This window comes from Chlorocebus sabaeus, chromosome 19, assembly GCF_047675955.1.
Source record: "Chlorocebus sabaeus isolate Y175 chromosome 19, mChlSab1.0.hap1, whole genome shotgun sequence".
NCBI classification, from domain to species: Eukaryota; Metazoa; Chordata; class Mammalia; order Primates; family Cercopithecidae; genus Chlorocebus; species Chlorocebus sabaeus.
The window spans coordinates 613,194-636,981 of NC_132922.1; the positions used below are offsets into that span (position 1 = coordinate 613,194).

Genomic DNA, 23,788 nt, shown 5'->3' on the forward strand with positions numbered 1-23,788 from the left:
GGGAGGATGGCTGCAGGTGGGCAGGGTGCACGTGTGAGGATGAGGAGGGCCCGGGAGGTAGGACCTCAGCCCCAGCTTGAGAGCAGCAAGGATGCCCATGGCAAACGCTACCACTGGAGGCCAGCATCCCTCAGGTCTCCTCAGCTGCCATGTCCTGCCCACCCTCGCCACTGTGCTGGTCTGTGGGTGCAGGACCAAGGCGATACTGCCAAGGCCCAGGGCTCAGCCCTCCCTGCACAACCAGGCTGGCCTGGGCTGGCATCTGTGGGAATGCTGGGCACATGGGTGTGCAGGCTGGGGAGGTGTCCCGAGTTAGGTGAGCATGAAGAACTGCGTTTCTTTTTTTTTTTTTTTTTTTTTTTTTTTTTTGAGACGGAGTCTCGCTCTGTCGCCCAGGCTGGAGTGCAGTGGTCGGATCTCAGCTCACTGCAAGCTCCGCCTCCCGGGTTCACTCCATTCTCCTGCCTCAGCCTCCTGAGTAGCTGGGACTACAGGCGTCTGCCACCTCGCCCGGCTAGTTTTTTGTATTTTTTAGTAGAGACCGGGTTTCACCGTGTTAGCCAGGATGGTCTCGATCTCCTCACCTCATGATCCACCCGTCTCGGCCTCCCAAAGTGCTGGGATTACAGGCGTGAGCCACCGCACCCGGCCTTTTTTTTTTTTTTTTTTTGAGACGGAATCTCGCTCTGTCGCCCATGCTGCTGGAGTGCAGCGGCACGATCTTGGCTCACTGCAACCTCCACCTTCTGGGTTCCAGCAATTCTTCTGCCTCAGCCTCCTGAGTAGCTGAGATTACAGGTGCACGCCACCACCCCCGGCTAATTTTTGTATTTTTGGTAGAGACGGGGTGTCACCATGTTGGCCAGACTGGTCTCAAACTCCTGACCTGATGATCTGCCCACCTCAGCCTCCCAAAGTGCTAGGATTACAAGTGTGAGCCACCACCCCCGGCCAAACTGTGCCTTTTATTTTCTGCTTTGTTGCTTTGACCTCTGGGGCCTTGCTGGCCCTGTTGAGACTGCCTCTCCTAGGTCCCACCGATTTGTCAGCAAACAACTTCCTGTGCAAGCTCCTGGGTTCAGGGCCCACACCCCCTCCAGGCCTCCTCCGTGGGCTCTCTCACACTAGGCCCTATTCCCCTGCCCTTATCGTCCTGGGCTACGTACCCGGCAGCCAGGGGCAGCCCCTGCCCAGCACCCACCAGGGTGTCCACTCTGGAGTCCCGAGCCTGTGACCCCACCCCACTCGTTCCTTTGGTGGAGTCATGGTGAAGGCCCTGCCCACGCTTCCCCCCATTGCCTGTGTCTGTGACAATCCGGTGCCCTCCTGCATGGCCCTGGGTGGCACGGGGTATCTGAGTAAATTTTTTATTTTCGCCCAGGCTGGAGTGCAGTCGCGCAATCATGGCTCACTGCAGCCTCGAATCCTGTCCTCAAGTGATCCTCCCACCTCAGCCTCCCATGACAGGCGTATGCCCTGGCGCCTGGCCCAGCTCTTTTAATGGCAAGAGGCCTCACCAGCCCAGAAGAGTATAAAAACCTCCGTTTTAATGTGGAGGGTGAGATACACCCTCCAGCTTGTGTCCCCGTGTGTCTCACACTAGGCCCTGGCTGTGGGGGCCACACCCTGGAGAGACCCTTCCTCCTGACTCCTGGGAACCCGGGGAGCCCTGCCCTGCCCACTCAGGGCTGCTCCAGGAGAGGCCTGGCGACGGGGCTTCCAGGAAACCCAGGCCAGGCGGGAGGTGAGACCGTTCTGATCTCAGCCGCGCCCACCCTTGCAATTAGTGACCTACACCACCGACCCCACTCCAGCCCCCATGGGGTTCTGGCCTCGCTGCCCAGCCACCTGTCTTCAAGGAGCCTCTGTTCAGACTCTCAGGGTCACCTGCCGGGGTCTATAGGGCACGTGGCTCCATGGTGCACCCACGGGACCAGCCTTGTTCCATGGAGTCCTGGCCCCAGCAAAGGCGCCTGCACAGGACCTCCGTGTTGTTTTGAGCATCCCAGACCACACTGAGGGCACCTCCTCCAGGAAGCCTTCCTGGATCCTGCCAGCTCTCTGTTCTCCTAGAGGGTGCCTCACACTCCCCCTCCTCGCTCCCCTGCAGGAGCAGGAAGACTAAGGGGGTCGTGCATTCGTCTCCCAAGCCTGTGTGCCCAAGGGCTTCAGGCCACAGCTGAATCGCCTCCGTGCCCACAGCCTGAGTCCAGGGCATGTCCTGCTCCAAGTGTGACACCTGCTGTGGGTGCAGAGGGGCCCCCATTATGCGTTTGAAGGCGGCCCCTGCCCCACATCCCCCAGCACCCCCATGAGAGGCGCCAAGTCAGGGGACGGGTGTGGAGGGAGGCGAAGTCCCCGGCCGAGCACAGGCGGTTATCAGAATAATATTTATTGATATGCTCGGTGCTACCTTGTTAATTCTGCATCACATGGCCTCCACGGCTGAGGTATTCGGGGTGGGACCAGCCGGGGCTCCCACAGGAAGCCGTGTGGCCTCAGCCACGGCAGGGGGCCCGGGTGGGGGACGTGGTTATTGCGTTGGGCTGCTTCCCTCCTCATACATGGGCCACGCACCAGCATGTACTCGATCACTCACCCGCCTGCTCACACACAATCCCACCCAAGCTGGCACCACACCCTCTGTGCACATGCACACACGTGCAGACTCGTACACACACACCCGCTTGCTCACGCCCACCTCTGCTCATGCCCGTTCACACACACACCATCCTGCTTTAAACCCATCCTAAGTCTCCTGATGATAAATATGCTTGTTCAGTACAGCAGTCTTAGTAAAATAAAATGTATGTCAGGCGACAAGGAGAAAGTGCATGTTGATCTTTGACCCGAGGGTGGACCTCGGTCCCTCCCACCCGAGGGCATCAGGTCCCTGCAGGGGGTGACCCCTGAGCACGTGACCCCATGGGCGTGGCCACCCCACTGGTGGGACTGGCTCCACCTTCCTCTTCCCTGGCTCTGAGCTGGGGGAGCTGGGCTGTCCCGCCACAGCCCGGGGCCAGGACGGAACGGACTACAAAAATAAACTCTTCATCTGGAGGCCCCCACCCACGGCTGGGCGCCTGATGCAGGAGCATGGGAGGCCGGCCTCAGCCTTCCTGGCCACCGGCTCCACAGGGCCACCTTTTCCCGCCCCAGCCAGTGCGTGGCGATGCCATCGGGGCGGGTTCCCCTGTCTAGCGGGTGGGGTGGGGGCCCCAGGCATGCGGACGGAGGTTGGGGATGTGGGCAGTGCGGTGGAAGCAGAGGCCACGTCCACGCAGGGCTGGCGTCCGCCGGGAGGCCTCTGGAGGGGCTCTGACGGCCTGGGCAGTGCCATCCCTCAAAACTCCACAGTGCTCACGACCGTTCTCGGCTCGTCGAAGGTGGCGATGAGGATCTGCTGCGGGGCAGGGATGGCGATGAGGTCCCCCACGTCCTGCGGCAGGCGGGGGCCCCCTTCCTCCTCCTCCCGGGCCTCGTACAGCGTGTTGATGTGTAGCAGCGGGTGCGTGGCGTTTCGGCTCAGGATGGTGAGGGGCTCCGCCTTGCCCAGGCTGGCTGGTGTCAGAGGGGCCACAGCAGGCGCGGCGGGAGGTGAGCGGACGTGGAACGGGCCCCCCGAGGGAAGCCCTGCCCGGGCTGGCTCTGCGGGGTATGGGATTTCCTTCTCCGGGAGCGGAGCATCTGCAAACAGCCAAGAGCACAGATATCTCACACCAGCCGCCACTGCGCCCCTCTCAGCGCCCACCCAGTGCAGGCTGGCAGGGGAGCAGGGCTCACGGCTCTGAAGGGCCCTGGAGGTGCTGGGCCTGGACGCCGCTGCACACAGCAGCTGGCCTGGGCACACCCCCCGCTCCACTGTCCCGGAGCCGCAGTGCCGTCGGTGGAATTTCCTCACCCAAGGAACTTGGCTCCACCACGCACGCGGAGCTCCAGGAAGCTGACCAGGAGCACGTCCCTCCCAGCCTGCCTCCTCCCCACCTGCCTCCCGGGGGGTCTCCAGGCCTGAGACCTCTGCCTGGCCTGAGGCTCACCTTGACAGAGTCCGTTTGATGCAGACGGTTCAAACCTTGGCCTCCTCCCTTCCCCCTTTGAGGGGGCCTCAAACCAGGCCCCCTCCCTTCCCTAGAGCCCTGGGCAGGCTCCCGTGGGCCGCTGTGGCTGTGGGCACCTCTCCCATCCCCAGTCCTCCGTCCCCAGTCCCCGGCCCGGCCCCTACCTTTGGTGGGCGCCGGGGCCAGGCCCAGCCCACAGTCCTCCGCCTGGGACAGGAAGCCCCCCTCCTGGCTCCGGGAGGCGGGCAGGGCGGCGGGCACCGCCTCGGGCTTGGCCTTCTTGGTGCCGAGGATGTAGGGGTGCACGTCCAGGGAGAAGTGGCGCGCGTGCTTCTTGTCGGGGGCGGGCGCAGGGGCAGGGCCTGGGCCTGGGTCGCCGCCTCCGCCCTTGTAGTGGTGGGCGGAGCGGTCCAGCAGCGGCGCTATCAGCGTGTCCGTGGCCGTCTTCCTGCGCGCGGGCTTCGGTTTCTCCGCCTTGCTGTTCTCCACGCGCATGATGGCCAGCGGCTCCTTGAAGGGCTGCGGCAGCGGGTTGCTGGTGGGGATCCACTTCATCTTCTTGCGCGGCCGCTTGACCACGGGCGGCTCGGCTGCGCCGTCGGGCTCGGCGGGGTTGGCGCTGGGGTCCACGGTCTGCACCCCCGAGTCGCGCACCGTGGGGGTGGCGTCGTGGTTGGACTGCGCCAGCGCCGCCAGCAGCTGCCGGACCACGTTGTCGTACATGAGGTCACTCTCGTTGGTGATGAAGTCCAGCCGGTTGAGCGACTTGATGTGGTCGCGGTTCTCGTTGCAGAACATGGCCAGGATGTTGATGTCGCAGAACTGCGAGCGGCGCCACTGCCGGCGCGTCTTGATGCCCACTTTGTGCAGCTTGTCGAAGATGAAGTTGCTCTTGCGGAAGATGAAGAGGTGGATGAGGTTGACGAGGATGATGAGGTTCATGACGCACAGCAGCACGATGTCCACACCCGCGATGATGCGCTGCAGCTGCACGGACGGGAGCTTGCAGCTCACGCGCACCGCGGGCCCCGCACCTGCCGCCCCGTCCGGGGACGCGCCCAGCGCGCAGGTGAACTCGTTCTGCTTCTGCGTGGCGTAGTAGGTGCACAGGTAGGAGATGGGCACGGCGCTCAGCAGCAGGATCAGCACGTGCCGCGCCAGGTACAGCTTGGCCAGGAAGTTGCTGCGGCCGCGGCGCTCCAGGTACTTCTCGAACAGGTTCTGCTCCGGGCTCTTCTCCTTCTCCGCGTTCTCGATGATCTCGCGCTTTTCGCGCTCCGTGATGCCCGGGCCCTTGGACTGGATCTGCTTCTCGATCTTGGGCGCGCGGCCCTCGGCCGCCCGGTGGTAGCAGTTGTCGATCTCCTGCAGCAGGAAGTTGAGCTCGGAGGTGAGGCGCGTGGAGGCCAGGAACTCCCAGCCTAGCGCGGGCACGTACATGATGGCGGCGAAGGCCAGCAGCGCGTAGGGCAGGAACTTGTGCTCAAACAGCGACGGCCACAGGCTGGCGTCCACGCCGGGCAGCGCGTCCCGCAGCTCCGTCCAGCAGTAGCCGCGGGCGTACAGCGCCTGGTCGCGCGTGAAGTTGTGCGGGGTGTAACAGTAAATGGGTTCCTCTGGGGGCAAAGAGGAGACACGGGCTGGGGCGGGGAGGCGGCTCGGGCTGGGCTGAAGAAACCGGGCTGGACCTGACCACGTCCCTGCCGAACCCCTCCCAGGAGCCTCTCCAGCCTCCTCCACACAGCGCCTGTGGTTCCCCAAATGAACCCCACCCCCTCCCCCACCACGGTGGTGTGGGGGTCTGGCCCTGAATACCCCCACGAGGTCAGCTGGGAGGCACCTGCAGGTTGAAGCCATGCCCGCCCGCGAAACCACCTGAGCCACGCACCTCTCCAAATGTCACAAAGACTGTGTGCACAAGGCCAACCCAAATCCCAGAGAGGACCAAGGCAGGTCGGGACTCTCAGCCAGAGTTCCTCTTCTATCCACACAGCCGGACCCAAACCAGGTCCCAGCCATGGGCCATGTACAGCCCGGTGCTCCCCTGGGAGGAAGGCTGTTGGCTCAGGTGCTGCTAGCTGGCAGGGTGGTTTCTACAGCACTGGGAAGCCAGTATGGGCTCTGCCCACCCTTGCGGGTGAGGGGCACCTCCCTAAGACCCACTGTTCTGGGGACTGGCCAGCCTGGGGACCCTGGACACCAGGTGGGGCTGGTTGGGGATGTCACCTGCTGGACTGCGGTATCTCCTGCTAAAATTGAAAAGAGGGGGGTCCCTCGAACTGCAGGCAAATGGTCGTTACTGAACTCTGTTTTTTCCCTCAAGAGCGTGTCTCTGCCTGCAGGTGACAATGGCACACACGGCAGTAAAAGCATTCAGGACACTCGCGCCTTGGCTCAGTGTGGGGTCTGAGCGCCTGGGTTCTTGCTAATGTTTCCCAGGAAGGCTCAAAGCCTGGGGGCCTCCAGCCACTGTGCCATCTGTCCACAGCACATGCGATGGGGCCCACGCCAGCCTTGGCCTTGTCTCCCAGCCCCAAAGAGCAGCCCCAGGGCAGGACCCACATCAGCACAATCCCCTCCCCACAAACCAGAAGCAACAGGGACCGGCCTGTCCGTCTGTGCCGAGGCCTGAATGAGGGTTGGAAAGCGAGGCAGATTAGAGACTCTGCCCACTCTGAGAAGAGCGGCATTCACTGCTGATGCCCCACAGGGACCCGGGGGCTGGGCAAGACGGCTGGTTACACAGCTGGGCACCTCCAGCCCTGAACCCGGCTCAGCAACGAGCCCCTCGGACCGCACATGGAGCTCCTGGCTGCCATCGTATCGCCACCGAGGCACATCCACCAGTCTGGACAGTCTGCTCAGGGAGGGTTCGAGGACAACCCCTAAGGCAGGGCTCCCATGAGTCATTGGATCCTTCTGAGGGTCCTGGGGACTCTGGAGGGTTTGGGAGGGAACCTGGGAAGAGGCAGGAAAAGCTGGGACCTGAGGCCCGAGTCCTCGGTGGGGACATTGAGCTGGACTCAGAGAAGAGCAAACCGGACAAGGCAAAGGAATCCACTCTCTTGGTTGAGAAAATGGCACATTTTATTTACTTATGTTTTGTTCTCACAGCCAATCCCAGGAGCCAGAGAAGAGCGTCCACCCTGGGGAAGAGAACAGGGACAGGTTTGTGTCCCGTCCTGAGCTGGGCCCATCCCTGGCAGCCACCCTTGCTGGGCATGTGTGGCCAACATGGGTGGGGAGAGGCCCCAGAACCCCTGGCCCAGACTCCAGTGGGGCCACAGGGAGACAGGAAGGAGGGCTCCTTGTCTCTGGGGCAGGGGACGGCCTGGCCTCCTCCAGGGTGAATGAAAGCAGGGGCCCCACACTGCACCACATGTCTGGCGAGCTGCCCCCACTGTGTGGAGCCTCACTTGGACCCGAACTCCTCACTCCTGTTACTGTCTCCCTGCCGGACGGCGGCAGCAAGAGCAAGACAAGTCCTGCTTGCCACTCTGACCTGAGTTTCCTCATCTGCTCAACCAAGGATACTGCCCTGACTCACTGCAGGTGAGCAGCCCAGCCCTTTGGGGGCCCCAAGGCATGTCCAGCAAGGCCTCCCTCCTCCCTGGACCTGCCGCTCCTGCAGGGCGCAGGGTGCTCCTGGCAGCCTTAGCAGGTCCTGATGGACTCAAAGCTGTGCCGGCAGCTGGGCCTCTCCCGGTGGATGCTGCCGCAGCTTCCAGCAGGGGCTGCCAGGGCCGGGGGTGCTGGCCCGACTGGGGGTGGAGCAGCAGAGAGGGCTACTGAGCCCAAATTCATGGGCCCATCCCACACACAGCAACTGCCACGGGTCCTTTGCCTGAGGCCCTGCTCTGGGACTTCCCAGGGACAGTGGGACCCTGCCTTGGTCAGTGCAGGTGTCCAAATGAGAGGCAGGAAGGCCTGGCCCATCCGACAGGGCAGACAGAGCCACCGCCAGGGGCCCCTTTATCAGGAGACTCTGCTGTGTGGACCCCGGTCATGCCAGCTATGCCCCAAGAGAGAACACTGGCTTCCCAGCCAAGAAGCCTGTCCACACTAAGTCCTCAGAGCCCCAGTGACAACGTCAGAGTTGGCAGCCAGGGGCCTGGTGCTGCCTGGAGCACCTCTGAATGGGTGTCTGAGCGCACCCCAACACGGCCCATATTCCCATATTTGGAATGCTGTCCACAGGGCCCCAGGCCAAAGCCCAGCCTCTCGGCCCTCCCCAAGTTGTGCCCTTCCTCGGTTCTGCCATCCCCAAGCTTGTCTCCAGCCCACCCCTGCGATCTGGGCTGCACATGGCCCCAAGGTGACCCCCAAGGGTGAAGCTGGGTCCCTCCCGACAGCCCCTCCCACCTGGGGAGTGGGGACACCTCTCCAGGACCCCCTGGCTCTGCACAGGCTCCTCCTGCCTGCTGGCCAAACCCTGTCCAGTCATCCCAGACCATGGCCTCATCCTCGAAGCCCTCGGCCCAGGCCAGGCTCTGGCCCTTCCCTGATTCCCCTGGCCTTACAGACCTCCACACGGGGTCTGCAGTGAGCAGATTCATGGCCCCCAAAGAGGCCACATCCCAACCCTGGAGCCTGTGGCGGTGTCACGTTTCCCAGTTCACGAGGACTTTGCAGACATGCCTAGGTTGGGGGTCTTGGTGGGCGGCAACTGCAGGTTTCCTCTAAGAGGGTCAGAGTCAGGGAGGGGATGTGAGGACAGAATTGGGGGTGGGAGAGAGGACGCCACGTGGCCGGCTCTTAGGACGCAGGAAGGGCTGCAAGGCCAGGAATGTGGAGGCCTCCGGAGGCCGGAGAAGGTGGAAAGTGGATTCCCCCTGGAGCCAGCCCTGCTGACACAGTCGTTTTAGCCCTATGAGACTTGCATCTGGTTTCTGACCTGTAGGTTTGTTCCAGCAGCCATAGGAAGCTAATCCTGGCGGTGGCTGCGCACCTGCTACATTCTCCAGTCTCTGCAGGCTGAGGGGGACCAACAGCCTTCCCCGGCCCACCCTGGAGACCCTGGGATTTGGCCCTCAACCTTCGAGGGTACCGCATCCCGAGACAGCAGCTGGCCACACGGGCCCTCAGGCCCAACCCTGCTCTGCGGCATCAAGGGCTGCGGGGCTGCGCTCGGCCCACCAAGGTTGCTGAGGCCAAAAAGAGGAACCAGCCCACAGGCTCCCGGGAGGGTGCTCGGGAGGGTGCTCGGGAGGGTGCTCGGGGGCAGAGCGCTCGCTTCCTTTACGTTTTAAAGAAGAAAGTTGGGCCGGGTGTAGTAGTTCACACCTGTAACACCAGCACTTTGGGAGGCTGAGGTGGGCGGATCGCCTGAGGTCAGGAGTTCGAGACCAGCCTGGCCAACATGGCAAAACCCCGTCTCTACTAAAAATACAAAAATGAGGAGGTGGGCGTGGTGGCGAGTGCCTGCAGTCCCAGCTACTTGGGAAGCTGAGGCAGGAGAATCGCTTGAACCTGGGAGGCGAAGCTTGCAGTGAGCCAACATTGCACCATTGCACTCCAGCCTGGGTGATAGAGCAAGACTTTGTCTCAAAAAAAGGGCACAGTGGCTCACGCCTGTAGTCCCAGCACTTTGGGAAGCTGAGGTGGGAGGATCACTTGAGCCCAGGAGTTCGAGACCAGTCTGGGGAACATGGCACAAAAATTAGCTGGGTGTGGTGTTGAATGCCTGTGGTCCCAGGCTGGGGGCTGAGGCAGGAGGATCACCTGAGCCCGAGAGGTGGAGGTTGCAGATTGTACCACAGCACTCCAGCCTGGGCGACATACCAAGACGCTGTCTCAAAAAAAAAAAAAAAAGAAAAAGAAAAAGAAAAAGGAAATTTGGACACAGACAGGGAGGGAAGAAGCCCATGAGAAGACAGAGGCAGAGACTGGGTGAGGTGGCCATGAGCCAAGGTGCTCAGGGCAGCAGGAGGCTGGAAGGTCCCTCCCCTAGAGCTTTGGAGGGAGCAGGGCCCTGCCGACACCTTGAGTTTGGACTTTTGGCCTCCGGAACCATGAGAGATAAATGTCTGCTATTTGAAACTGCCTCGTTGGTGGTACTTTATTGCCACAAACACAGAGAACACACATGGTGCCTGGACATGCTGGGCCTGCCCCAAGGCCCCACCGGACGCCCAGGTTCCCTGCTCTTCAGTGTGTGCTGTGCGCCCACCCCAGGGGTCCACTAATCCCTGGTGCCTGGGCTCCAGTCTCCAAAGGAGACCAGCAGAGCCCTCCTCCGCCCCTGGGTGGGATCAGACAGCCTGGCCAATGTCCACCCTCAGGCCTGGTGACTCCTTAAGGAGTCACCTGGGAGATTCAGGAAGCACCAGTGCTAAGGCAGGGTCCGCCAAGGTTTGGAGGCTGCAGAAGAGAGGGCCCCAGGGCCCCAGCACCCCTCCCTGCTGCAGACTGGCCCCTCTGGGCCAAACAGGCCAGGAGACCCTGATCCCCCTTGCTTTGGCCCAGACCCCAGCTGTCTCCTCACACTCCTTGGGGAGGGCAGAGGCACCAGAACTCCACCCCGCAGAGGCTCACAGGCAGGCTGGCTGCTCTGTCCATCTTCCTGCCTGGCCTGGGTGGCTTCAGGTGCCCTCACTGGTCCTGATCTAACCAGCCCGGGTCCCTGCCCTGGTCCAGCTCCCATCTCCATGCAGGAGCTCCAGGCTCCCTGCTCTGACACGTGGCCCTGCCCTGTGCTAGCTCCCCTGCTTCAGACCTTCAGAGGCCACCAGTGCCCCAGGATAGGCCTCCAGCCGCCCGAGGGGTGGAAGGCCTGGGCCTCTCAGAGACTCACTCTGCCCTCCTTCCACCCAAGTCCAGCCCGGGGACCCTGCCCGGCAGCTCCACCAGCCCCTGTAATCAGCTCTCTGCTCTCAACACCCGTCCCGGCCTTTCCTGGTCCCCCCCTGGCCACCCCGCACTCCCTCAGACGCTGCTTGTGACATTCTCCAAACCAGATCTCATGTCTCATGACATTTGGGACCCCTGGGTCCAGACAGGCCTAGTCCCACCCGCAGCGCATGGGCGGACGAATGGAAGGAAGAACGACAATAAAATAGAGACGAGGGGTCTGGGCGACCAGCGACACCTGCGAGGATGGGGGCGGCTGTGGAAGGTGCCTGGGACGCCGCGGACGCAGCCAGGTCACGGTGGGCGCGGCTGGACGGAGCCGCCGGGGACGCGGGAAGCGCCAGCGCCCGGACACCTGCGGACGGCCCCCTGCCCGCGCCCCGCGCCCCGGCCGCCGGCCTCACCTGCGAAGTTCTTGGTGAAGACCAGGGTGACCAGCAGGATGGGCACCAGCACGGTGCCGATGGTGACCACGCGGTCGAACGGCAGCTCCAGCTTCAGCTGCAGAAGCAGCGCGGCCAGCGCGCCCGCCTTGTCGTCCTGCGCGCCCGGCAGGATCAGCTCCCGCAGCTTCTCTCCCGCCAGCAGCGCGGTCGCCATGTCCGCCGACTGCTCCAGGAGGTGGTGCATGGGGGGCGGGGGGCGCGGCCCGGCAGGGGGGCGCGGGCGGGGCGGGGGGCGCGGGGCGGGGCCCGGCGAGGGGGGCGCGGGCGGGAGGGGACGCGCAGCGCGGGGGCGGGGATCGGGGAGCGTGAGGGCGCGGGACGGGGACGGGGACGGGGGGCGCGGGAGAGGGTGGCAGGGGCCGCCGGGACCGAGCGGGGTGCTCCGGGGGATGGGAGTAGCTGGAGGCGCGGGGCGGGAGCGGGGCTGGCCGGGCGCGGAGCCCGCAGCGGGGTTTGGGGGGCGCTCCGCCGCCGCCCCCGGGGGCAGGGGTCGGGCGGCCCGGGCCGGCGCGGGGGTGGGGGGCACAGGAGCCGCCCGCCTCCGCCGCAGCCCGGCCCCCGCCCTGGCGCGTGCCTCCGGCGGGGGCGGCGGCGGGATCCCGGCCCGGAGCGCGGGCGGCGGCTGCTGTCCCTGTCTGGGGCCGGCGGCCCCGCTCCCGCCGCGGGGAGGGGGCTGTTTACCTGCGGCGACTCCGCGGCGTGGCTCCGCCCCCACCCCCCCCCGCAACGCAGATGCGGCGCGGGCGATGACTTTGCAGAAAATATTTAAATGAAGTGAAATGAATGAGTAATGACCGGTCCGTCTTCCTGGGAACGCGGGGCGGCTGGGTGGGGGCGGCCCCGGCCCGCGGGAGGGTGGGCAGGGGTGGGGGCGGCCCTGCGGGGCTCCGGGCCTGGGCGGGGGCGCCGCTCGGTGGCGACTTGAGGACCGGGCGCGCGCTGGGGCTGCCCCCGCCGCACCGCAGGGCTCTTCGCCCAGCCCAGGACGCAGAAGGGGCTTCCTCGCCCGGGACCCCCACCTGCCCCGGCCGCGCCCCGTTGTGGGCCCGGAAGCTCCCGCGCTCCTGGGGTGCTGCGGCCACGGGTGGGGAGGCCGGCGCCCTCTTCCCCGGGCTCGGGCGCCCGTGCGCGGGCAATGAGGGCATCTCCCCGCCCCATACCCTCCCATGCAGCCCAGCCCCCACCTGAGCCCCCCAGTCCCCCCAGTCCCGCGTGGTCCCCGCCCACAGGGTTCTCTTTGGGGCAGCGGTTTTCCCTTGTGCAGGTCCCCCTCCCACTATACCAGGACGTACGTGCACAATCTTTCATATAACAGATTTAGCGTGATTGGAGTTTTAAGTTCATTCAATAATTCATTCCGAAAATGTATTTTGAGCCCCAGTGTTCGCAGGCCGGCCACTGCTGTGAGCAAACCAGGAGGTCCTCCGCCTCCCTCGGCTGCAGAGGGGATGTGTGTCTGCTTTGAGCTTTCACCCTGTCTGTGCTTTTAAAGATCCTTGCATGTTTCTGAGGGATGCCCGCCCATGGCTTCCAGCAAACTTCATCCTAAGGCAGACAGTTCAGCTACATCCAATCCCAGCACCCAACCACCCAGTCACCCCAAATAACCCAGTCACCCCAGATAAACCCAGTCACCCCAAATAACCCAGGCACCTCCAGATAAATCACCCCTAGCAGATAACACAGTCACCCCTGACAACCCAGGCACCCCAGATAAACCAACTCACCCCCAGATAACAGTCACCCCTACCAGATAACCCAGTCACTGCCAGATAAACCCATCACCCCAGGCACCTCTCACACAACCTATTCACCCGATCACTCGGTCACCTCCAGATAACCCAGTCATCCCAGATACAATAATCATCCCCAAATAACCAAGTCCCCTTCAGTAAACCAGATAAACCAGTCATCTCCTGGATAACCCAGGCACCCCTCAGATAACTCATCTCATATAACCCAGTCACCCCCAGAGAACCGTCACCCCAGAGAACCCAGCCACCCCTCACATAACCAAGTCACCCCCCAGGCAACTCAGTCACTCCCAGATAACCCAGAGCAGTGAGTTCCAGCCCCTCTGAGTGTGGCTGCTGGGTGGGTGCCTTTGTTTTTCAGATGCACTTTCTGCTTTCGCACGGGTGCCTCTCCATGCTTTCCAGAAGTGCTAGATCAGTCCACACTCACACCATCAGTGAAAAAGCTTGCTGTCCCTGTCTTCTTTCCAGCTCTCAGACCATCCACCTTCTAGTATCTACCATCTTCCTTCCAGCTCTCAGACCATCCACCTTCTAGTATCTACCATCTTCCTTCCAGCTCTCAGACCATCCACCTTCTAGTATCTACCATCTTCTTTCCAGCTCTCAGACCATCCACCTTCTAGTATCTACAGTCTTCTTTCCAGCTCTCAGACCATCCACCTTCTAGTATCTACCGTCTTCCTTCCAGCTCTCAGACCATCCACCTTCTAGTATCTACCGTCTTCTTTCCAGCTCTCAGACCCATCCACCTTCTAGTATCTACCGTCTTCCTTCCAGCTCTCAGACCCATCCACCTTCTAGTATCTACCATCTTCCTTCCAGCTCTCAGACCATCCACCTTCTAGTATCTACCATCTTCCTTCCAGCTCTCAGACCCATCCACCTTCTAGTATCTACCATCTTCCTTCTAGCTCTCAGACCATCCACCTTCTAGTATCTACCATCTTCCTTCCAGCGCTCAGACCCATCCACCTTCTAGTATCTACCATCTTCCTTCCAGCTCTCAGACCATCCACCTTCTAGTATCTACCGTCTTCCTTCCAGCGCTCAGACCCATCCACCTTCTAGTATCTACCATCTTCTTTCCAGCTCTCAGACCATCCACCTTCTAGTATCTACCATCTTCTTTCCAGCTCTCAGACCATCCACCTTCTAGTATCTACCATCTTCTTTCCAGCTCTCAGACCCATCCACCTTCTAGTATCTACCATCTTCTTTCCAGCTCTGAGACCTATCCACCTTCTAGTATCTACCATCTTCTTTCAAGCTCTGAAACCCATCCACCTTCTAGTATCTACGATTCTGAGGCGGGGAGTGTAGCTTCGAGGTACTTTGAGTTTCTTTATTCCTAGCGGTTTGTGTTCACGGTCTGTTCAAACCCTGAGCATCACTGGTCAGAGCTCACTGCAACCCTGAACTCCTGGGCTCAAGCAATTCCCCCACCTTGATCCCTCAAGTAGCTGGCATTATAGATGCATGCCACCACGCCTGGCTTCTTTACATTGTTACTCTTATTTTTTGAGACAAGGTCTCTCTGTTGCCCAAGCTGGAGTCCAGTGGTGTGATCTTGGCTCACTGTAACCTCCGTCTACTGGGCTCAAGGGATCCTCCCACCTCAGCCTCCTGAGTCGCTGGGACTGCAGGCGTGCACCACCATACCTGGCTAATTGCTTTAATAGAGATGGGGTTTCGCCATGTTGCCTAGGTTGGTCTCGAATTCCTGGGCTCAAGTGATTCTCCTGCCTCAGCCTCCCAGTGCTGGGATTATAGGCATAAGCCACTGCACCTGACCTTAAAATTTCTTTATCTGTAGAAACAGGGTCCCACTATATTGCCCAGGATGGCCTCAAACCCCTGATCCCCCCAGCCCCCCCACCCCCCGCCTTGGCCTCCCACAGTACTGGGATTGCAGGCGTGGGCCATGCTGAGATTGCAGGCATGAGCCCCTGCACCTGCTGCATTTGTTTTGCACGTTGCCCCCCCCTGCCTGGGGCAGCATCTGGGCCACAGCAGCTTTTCAGTGAACAAGGATGGTTGAGTGGGTGTGATCTTGCATGCCTGTTGAGCGCCACTGAGCACCACTGGCCAGTCACTGTCTTGCACAGGAAGTGGTGGGAGCTTGACAAGGGGAATGCCTGTGGCAGAGCCAGGACCTGGATTCAAACTCGGCACCCTGGCTGCCATCCTCATTCCAGGTGAGTGGAACGATGAGCAAAGGTCGTGATGACACCCTGGCCGCCTAGCCTGCTACCCTCCTCAGGAGGATGTGCGGGGGGAGTGAAGGGTCCACCCCTGCGGTCTTCACACTCCGGTGGCCCAGACTGGAGGACTGTCTTCCCAAATCCCCATATTGTGGGAGCAGCTGCTTCTTTCTCTTGGTGATACGTTAACATGAGATTTCAACACATGGAAGGATCTTGAAGATGGTGAGTGCTGTGCAAAGCTTGTATTCCCATCTCTTTCTTTAGGCGAATAAGCTTTCTGAGCTTCCATAACCATGAAGATGAAAAACAGGAAAAAAAAACTGACAAACTTTCATTTCTGCCCTAAGTAATATCTTCGCATGAAGACATTATTTGCAAATAAGCCCCATACAGATAATTAAATAATGTATTTCTGGCCAGGTGCAGTGGCTCACGCCTGTAGTCCCAGCACTTTGGGAAGCTGAGGTGGGCGGATCACTTGAGGTCAGGAGTTCAAGACCAGCCTGGCCAACATGGTGAAACGACATCTCTACTAAAAATACAAAAATTAGCCAGGTGGCCAGGCGTGGTGGCTCACGCCTGTAATCTCAGCACTTTGGGAGGCTGAGGCGGGCGGATCACGAGGTCAGGAGATCGAGACCATCCTGGCTAACACAGTGAAACCCCGTCTCTACTAAAAATACAAAATATTAGCCAGCTGTAGTGGCGGGCACCTGTAGTCCCAGCTACTTGGGAGGCTGAGGCAGGAGAATCGCTTGAACCTGGGAGGCAGAGGTTGCAGTGAGCCGAGATCATGCCACTGCACTCCAGCCTGGGCGACAGAGTGAGACTCCATCTCGAAAAAAGAAAAAGAAAAATAAAATAAAATAAATTAGCCAGGCATGGTGGCATACGCCTGTAATCCCAGCTACTCAGGAGGCTGAGGCAGGGGAATCGCTTGAATCCAGGAGGTGGAGGTTGCAGTGAGCTGAGATTGTGCCACTGCACTCCAGCCTGGGCAACAGAGTGAAACTCCATCTCAAAAAAAAGAAAAAGAAAAAAAAAATTTCCAGTTCAATTTTATTTTTATGCTTATTACTAAAACTAGAAATGTATGCATGTCATTTTGATTGGGTATTTATAATAATCATAAGAATAACAATCGGCCAGATTGTTCCCATGTTAAGCCTCAGTGCGTGTATTTGGTCGGGGTGTGCTGAGATGTGTTTGGTAGGGACAGGCCAGGCCATGCCACAGTAACAGACACCAACAGCAGCCCTGGTTGTTGCCCCACACACTGCTCCCAGGGAGCCTGGGGGCTGTCCCGCTGTCCTCAGCCTGGCACAGCAGCCCTCACCCGGGTGTCCAGTGGGGAGTAGGGGTGAGCTGCCCTCTGCCCTCAGAGTCTTCGCATCAGCGACATCACTGGCCTTACACACCTGTGGTAGTGAAGGAGGTGGGGGTGAAATCCTGTTCTGTGCCCAGATGCCCACACCTTTCAAACATAACACATTTTGCATTAGGATATAAACATGTGGGGGAGTGGAACAGAAATGTGAGTTCAAGGAAAAGAAGAAATAGACTTTCTAGCTGTGGAAGAACAGCTTGCTGGTGTCCTCTAAGTGGATGATGGTATCAAATTGTAATGGCATTTTTTGTTCCACTGGATACACTGAAAAGGCTGTTTAAATTGTTTTTCTTGGCCGGGCGCGGTGGCTCAAGCCTGTAATCCCAGCACTTTGGGAGGCCGAGACGGGCGGATCATGAGGTCAGGAGATCGAGACCATCCTGGCTAACACGGTGAAACCCCGTCTCTACTGAAAAATACAAAAAAACTAGCTGGGCGAGGTGGCGGGCGCCTGTAGTCCCAGCTACTTGGGAGGCTGAGGCAGGAGAATGGCGTGAACCCGGGAGGCGGAGCTTGCAGTGAGCCGGGATCACGCCACTGCACTCCAGCCTGGGCGACAGAGCGAGACTCCGTCTCAAAAAAAAAAAAAAAAAAAAAAAAAAAAAAAAATTGTTTTTCTTTAAAATGGCAAGATTTGGCCAGGTGCGGTGGCTCACGCCTGTAATCCCAACACTATGGGAGGCCGAGGTGGGCGGATCACAAAGTCAGGAGATGGAGACCATCCTGGCTAACACGGTGAAACCTCGTCTTTACTAAAAATACAAAAAATTAGCCAGGTATGGTGGCGGGCGCCTGTAGTCCCAGCTACTTGGGAGGCTGAGGCAGAAGAATGGCGTGAACCCGGGAGGCGGAGCTTGCAGTGAGCCGAGATTGCGCCACTGCACTCCAACCTGGGCAACAGTGTGAGACTCTGTCTCAAAAAAAAAATAGTAATAAATAAATAAATAAATAAATAAATAAAATAAAAATAAATAAAATGGCAAGATTTATAATATGCTGTGACTTACATCATAAGCACGTTTAAAACATGATGAAGAAAAAATCTTAGATAACTAAAAAAATGAGGGAAGAGGTACACTCCCTTAAGGTTTCATTTAGGGGACTCCAAGCACCAAAGTTGAAAACTGCACCAGCCTGGCCAACACAGCGAGACCGCCTCTACAAATAACCACAAGCAGATTAGCCAGGTGTGGTGGCACGCGCCTGCGATCTCAACTGCCTGGGAGGTTGAGGTGGGCAGAACACTTGAGCCCAGGAGACTGAGTCCAACCTGGGCAACATGGCAAAATCCTGTCTCTACAGAAAATTAGCCAGGTGTGATGGTGCACAGCTGTAGTGACAGCTATTTGGGAGGCTGAGGTGGGAGGATCACCTGAGCCTGGGAGGTTGAGGATGCAGTGAGCCATGACAGTGCCACTGCACTCCAGCCTGGGCAACAGAGCAAGATTCTGTCTCAAAAAAAGTCCAAAATCCTGTGCAGACGACACCTGTCTACAGGCCCCACTTGCCTCTGCTTCCCTGGCCTTGCTTTGCAGGGATGTGTGGGTGGCTGAGCAGTGCTGCCTTCCCGGTAGCCTGGGCCCCTCCAGGGCAGCCTCCTCACTGACCTCCTTCTCTTCCCCTCCCTCCCTGTCACCTGACAGCTTCCTGCCACTCTTGCACCAGCGAACAGGTGCCCCGAGTCCTTTATAGAATGACCCCGCCGGGTGTCTTGCCACGCCGGACACACGCCAGATCATTGCTGAGGTGTCCCCCAGCTGAGGACAACTGCCCAGCCTCAATAGTGGCTCCCCACGTCTCTGCCCAAGAGCACTCCCTCAGGTGTGGACCCCACGCCTGCTTCTTGCCTCTCTCCCACCTGCCAGGACATCCACGTCACTGAGCCCAGAGAGGCGGCCTCTCAGTGTCAGGGCTGACCCCACTGCTCCCTTCACCTGGGTCAGAAAAGTCCCCAGCCTCCCTGGGGGGCGTCCCTTCGATTTGGGGTTGACAGGATGGAGAGGTCCTTGCCCCAGGACTTCCGCTCTGCAGAGGGAGTCCAGCAAATGCTGGCTGCAGGAGCACTGGGCACAGCAGCCTCTGCGCATGGGGGCTCTGCCTGGGCCTACCTGGGAGGTTGTCCTCAGCCTACCAGCCTGAGGACAGTGCGGGGCTCACCCCAAGTGTTCTTCCTGCCACTTCTCTGCTCCTCCTGGCCTGAGATGCGTCGCCCGTCTCCACGTGTTTTATTTCTGGCCCAGAGATGTGTTCTAAGGACCCCTAAACTCAGTACCCCTAGGGTGCAGGCCTGCACCCAGGAACCCACCCAGCTGCAAACTCCCAGAAGCACTGGGCCTAGGGCAGGCCTGACTGCCACCCCCACAACCCTGGCCCCATGTAAAGCCTCAGGCCCTGTGGGCTCTACATGCCTGGTCCATGGCCCTGGCACTCTGCTGAGTGGAGCTGGCAGCCTGGAGCCTGGCACACGGCTAGTTCAGGTGAAGTGGACAGCAAGCCATCTCCAAACCCCACGCTAGCAGGGGTGAGAGGCCACATGAAACCCTGGTCATCACTGACATGGGCACACATCTCGACGTGGAAAGGCTGCTGGGGGTCACTCAAGGGTTTATTTCAGGGTGGGCGGCAGTGACTGCCCCGTGGCAGGAACAGGCTGGCATATGCCAAAGTCAGGGCAGCAGCAGCTGGGTTCAACCTGGCAGCCCCACACCCACACACAGCCCTGCCTGGCTGTGAGAAAAGCGCAGGCCACAGGAGCCACGGAGCAGATGGAAACGGCAACGTGGCCAGGCCGAACACATGGTCTCTCTGCTGTCAGCCACTGCAGATCAGTTGGGCTCCTGACGCTTCTCTGGTCCTGTGGATTCTGGCACCACTGGGTAGGAGGGGTCTGCCACCCCGTCGCCACAGCTGCAGACAGAGGAGAAGTGGATGGCCAGTGAGGAGCTGCACTCTTTTCCCACTGTGGGTTTTACAAGGGGACTTAGTTTACCCCGTTAGCCTATGCAAGACAGGTGACATGACCCCAAATGTCCAGGAAACGGTGACTGCTGAAGCCTAGGATGAGCTGAGATGGCTGTCGGAGGACTAAGGCTGCAGCGAGTTGGGGGGCATGTGGGTGGGAGTGAGGGGACAAGCTGAGGAAGGAGGCCGGCGGAGGACTAAGGCTGCAGCAGGTTGGGGGGCATGTGGGTGGGGGTGAGGGGACAAGCTGAGGAAGGAGGCCGGCGGAGGACTAAGGCTGCAGTGGGTTGGGGGGCATGTGGGTGGGGGTGTGGGGACAAGCTGAGGAAGGTGGCCGGCGGAGGACTAAGGCTGCAGTGGGTTGGGGGGCATGTGGGTGGGGGTGAGGGGACAAGCTGAGGAAGGTGGCCGGCGGAGGACTAAGGCTGCAGCGGGTTGGGGGGCATGTGGGTGGGGGTGTGGGGACAAGCTGAGGAAGGAGGCCGGCGGAGGACTAAGGCTGCAGCGAGTTGGGGGGCATGTGGGTGGGGGTGAGGGGACAAGCTGAGGAAGGTGGCCGGCGGAGGACTAAGGCTGCAGCGGGTTGGGGGGCATGTGGGTGGGGGCAGGAGAGCAGGGGAGAGCAGGCTAGAGCATGTTTTAGAGCCAGCCTGTCCTTGAGGAAGACAGCAGAAGTGCTCACTTTTGCAGAGACTGCAGTTCAGGAGGTAAATCGCATCCCATGTAAACACCATTTGTAATACTGTATTCCAGCAAAGCACCAAAACAGGGGTCCTGTTGGCAATAACAATTAGCCTGGCATGAGAGCAAGTGAAGGCCCCATGTCTCCTGGTGCTGCGTGCGTCTCATCCCCAGTGACCTGGACCCTCCCTCCTTTTCTGTTTTTTTTTTTTTTGAGACGGAGTCTCGCTCTGTCACCCAGGCTGGAGTGCAGTGGTGCGATCTTGGCTCACTGCAAGCTCCGCCTCCCAGGTTCCCGCCATTCTCCTGCCTCAGCCTCCCGAGTAGCTGGGACTGCAGGCGCCCGCCACCTCACCCGGCTAGTTTTTTTCTATTTTTTTAGTAGAGACGGGGTTTCACCGTGTTAGCCAGGATGGTCTCGATCTCCTGACTTCGTGATCCACCTGCCTCGGCCTCCCAAAGTGCTGGGATTATAGGTGTGAGCCACCGCGCCTGGCCTGGACCCTCCCTCCTTAAGTGATCACAGCCCACCCAGTGCCTGAAAACTCACTCGAACGAGAACATGGGGGTTTCCCAGCACTATCAGCAAAGCTTTGGGTCTGGTGATTGCAACATTAAATCTTTTTGAGTTGGACAAGAAACCCAAAAAATATCGATCATCTTCAAATCTATCTTCATTTGACCGTACCTAAAAGCACACAGAGATGAATAAAAATGGCGTTTTAAATTTTTGGGGGGCATGAAGAGAAACTCTTGACATATGAAAACATTTAGAATGTTAAATAGCAGAATGACTTCCTTTTTGGTTCAAAAAGAAACAGGAGGAGGAGGGGGAGGAGGAAGGGCAGCAGAAAGGGGTGGGACTCATCGGCACTCCGTCTGCAGACAGGGAGCCCTCACGCTTGTGGCTGTCTGGATGGCGGGGTCTTAGGGGCTCTCCTGTTGGTACCTGCCCTCCCACTCTCTGCTCCTCAGCTGCCTGTTCTTCCAACTTCGTATCCCTCCTTCTCCAAGGCATCCACCATGTCTTCCTGGGTCCCTTCTCTTTACTTCCCTGTGTCTCAGTCTTTTGAGTATTGTTTTCAAAGACCTTCCCACAGCCACGGCTCACGATGGCACCTGGGCCTAGGGAGTCTCCGCCTGCAGCTGCTTCTCCGTGCTGGGAATCGGCCTCTGTCCCTTTAGATCTGAAGCCCCCAAAACTCCCAAGGCAGCCAAGTGCCTGACTGGCCAACCCCATGGAGAACAGGGATACCTACGGTCGAAATGATGATGACCAGATACTCTTGTCCTTGAAACTCCTCTACTGATCCAACCTTTATATCCATCAGATCAACATTACGCAAAAGAATTCTGATTTTCTCCACCTTGAGAACAGATTAAAAGAAAGACTAAAGATAACACTGTACGAATCCATTTTTCTTTTTTTTTTTTTTTTTTTTGAGACGGAGTCTCGCTCTGTCGCCCAGGCTGGAGTGCAGTGGCCAGATCTCAGCCCACTGCAAGCTCCGCCTCCCAGGTTCACACCATTCTCCTGCCTCAGCCTCCAGAGTAGCTGGGACTACAGGCGCCCGCCACCTTGCCCGGCTAGTTTTTTGTATTTTTTTAGTAGACACGGGGTTTCACCGTGTTAGCCAGGATGGTCTCAATCTCCTGACCTCGTGATCCGCCCTTCTCGGCCTCCCAAAGTGCTGGGATTACAGGCTTGAGCCACCGCACCCAGCCTTTTTTTTTGAGACGGAGTCTTATTGTCACCCAGGCTGGAGTGCTGTGGCGTGATCTCGGTTCACTGCAACCTCCACCTCCTTGGTTCAAGCAATTCTCCTGCTTCAGTCTCCTGAGTAGCTGGGATTATGGGCGCCTGCCACCACACCCGGCTAATTTTTTGTATTTTTTAGTAGAGACAGGGTTTCACCATGTTGGCCTGGCTGGTCTTGAACTCCTGACCTTGTGATCCACCTACCTCAGCCTCCCTAAGTGTTGGGATTACAGGCGTGAGCCACCGCCCCCGGCGTGTACATATCCATTTCTTTACACATCACAGCGTGAACCAAATATTGGCCAATGTGCAATATTGTTTTTTAATTCTTTATTGTTTTCTTCCAATCTGAATTGATTAGAAGACAAATTCCAGTTTTAGTTAAACTGGGGACGGGGGACAATGCTTATTAGGAAAGCCAAGTTTCATGTGGAAAATCCTCCCTCCCCACAAGCACACATCAAGGATGGAGGAAGTCCTTCAGGAGAAATGAGATGCGTGTCTGCTGCTTAGAGCTGAGGTGTGTGTCTCAGCAGGATGGCACCTACACGCTGAGGTTAAGACACCAGGACACTGGCTGTGTGATGTTTGGCAACTTACTTGTCTCCACAAGCCTTCGTAATCTCTGTACCTCTGGGAGAGCTAAGCACTCACCTCTTGAGGCCCCGAGGTCAGACAAAAGGAAACATAACACCTGTGAAGGGCTCTGCATGCCCGTGGTACAGGTGATCTGTTACTGTGACGGCCTAGGGGACCCACCTTTTCTTCTGCATTTTGGGGGTTCTTTCCAAGCTCTGCTTGGTGGTGTGAACGCCACAGGGACACATGCTTCATGAAAGTGTTTGGCATGGGAGCCACCTGCGTCCCCACCAGAGCTCCAGAGCCACTGTGAACGTGTGGAGATGCTTCCTGGGACCAGTCCCTGGGCCTCCGGGGCCACTAACTCCCCTGTAATCACACTGCAGTCACAGGAAATGAGAAGTGTCCCATTCAAATACAACCAAAATTGCCCCCTTTGAGAAATACTGGGTTAGACCTGGGGGTTGGCAAATGTTTTCCCAAAGGGCCAAATATCAAGGGACATATAAATGTAACCATTTAGAAATGTAAAAAACTGTTCTAGGCTCCGGCCACAGAAAAGCCTGGAACTAGTGCGTGGATGGCAGCTGGCTGACCTCTCGTGCTGAATGACATTCAAGTGCGGTCCTGCTCCTTTAAAAACCTGCTGCTGCTCAAAGGAGCTTGTTTCTGCCTCTGTGGAGCTGCAGGGACCTCACAGAGCCAGGCGTGCCTGGGCAGGGCGTACCTGCTTCCGGTAGGGCGTGATGACGCCAATGTCGCTGGCAGACACCTGACTGGAGATACTCTGGGCCAGGAGGCAGCAGTAGCGCAGGACCTGGACGGCCTCGGCCGGGTTGAACCACGATGGGCTTTTTCCCTCCCGTGCCTCGCTGCCCTGGGTTGATGAAGAGGGAAAACCTCCTTCACTCCATGAATATTCGCCAGAAGGCTGCAATCCAGGAGCTGAAGTTGGTGCTGGGAATACACACTAAATATGACAGAACGAATCCCTGCTCTCACACAGAACTTCCATGGGAGCAGGGCAGACGGCACATGTTAAATGATGATGGCATGGCTCACAGCCATGTGAAACGCTGCAGAGGAGGATGGTCACACGAGTCCACC

At 59.0% G+C, this 23,788-nt stretch overlaps 2 protein-coding genes across 3 annotated transcripts in view; both read right to left on the reverse strand.

Moving 5' to 3' along the window:
• Window positions 1-2,812: 2,812 nt before the first annotated feature.
• On the reverse strand, window positions 2,813-11,564 carry PANX2 (pannexin 2). Its single transcript, XM_007976180.3, has 3 exons — window positions 11,312-11,564; window positions 4,223-5,674; window positions 2,813-3,687 (listed from the first exon to the last, which is right to left on the reverse strand). Exons 1-3 carry the CDS (start codon window positions 11,535-11,537, stop codon window positions 3,344-3,346), a joined length of 2,022 nt encoding a protein of 673 aa, XP_007974371.1. The 5' UTR covers window positions 11,538-11,564; the 3' UTR covers window positions 2,813-3,343.
• A 7,724-nt stretch (window positions 11,565-19,288) lies between these two features.
• Window positions 19,289-23,788, reverse strand: part of MOV10L1 (Mov10 like RNA helicase 1) — a 69,819-nt gene continuing 65,319 nt past the window's right edge. For both annotated transcript variants that reach the window (XM_007976168.3, XM_073006579.1), the window contains 5 exons: window positions 23,409-23,558; window positions 21,603-21,710; window positions 20,894-21,031; window positions 20,345-20,436; window positions 19,289-19,608 (listed from right to left, as the gene is read on the reverse strand). In XM_007976168.3, the coding sequence (XP_007974359.1) occupies window positions 19,527-19,608; window positions 20,345-20,436; window positions 20,894-21,031; window positions 21,603-21,710; window positions 23,409-23,558 (570 nt within the window). In that variant the 3' untranslated portion in view covers window positions 19,289-19,526. The remainder of the gene's footprint in view (window positions 19,609-20,344; window positions 20,437-20,893; window positions 21,032-21,602; window positions 21,711-23,408; window positions 23,559-23,788) is intronic.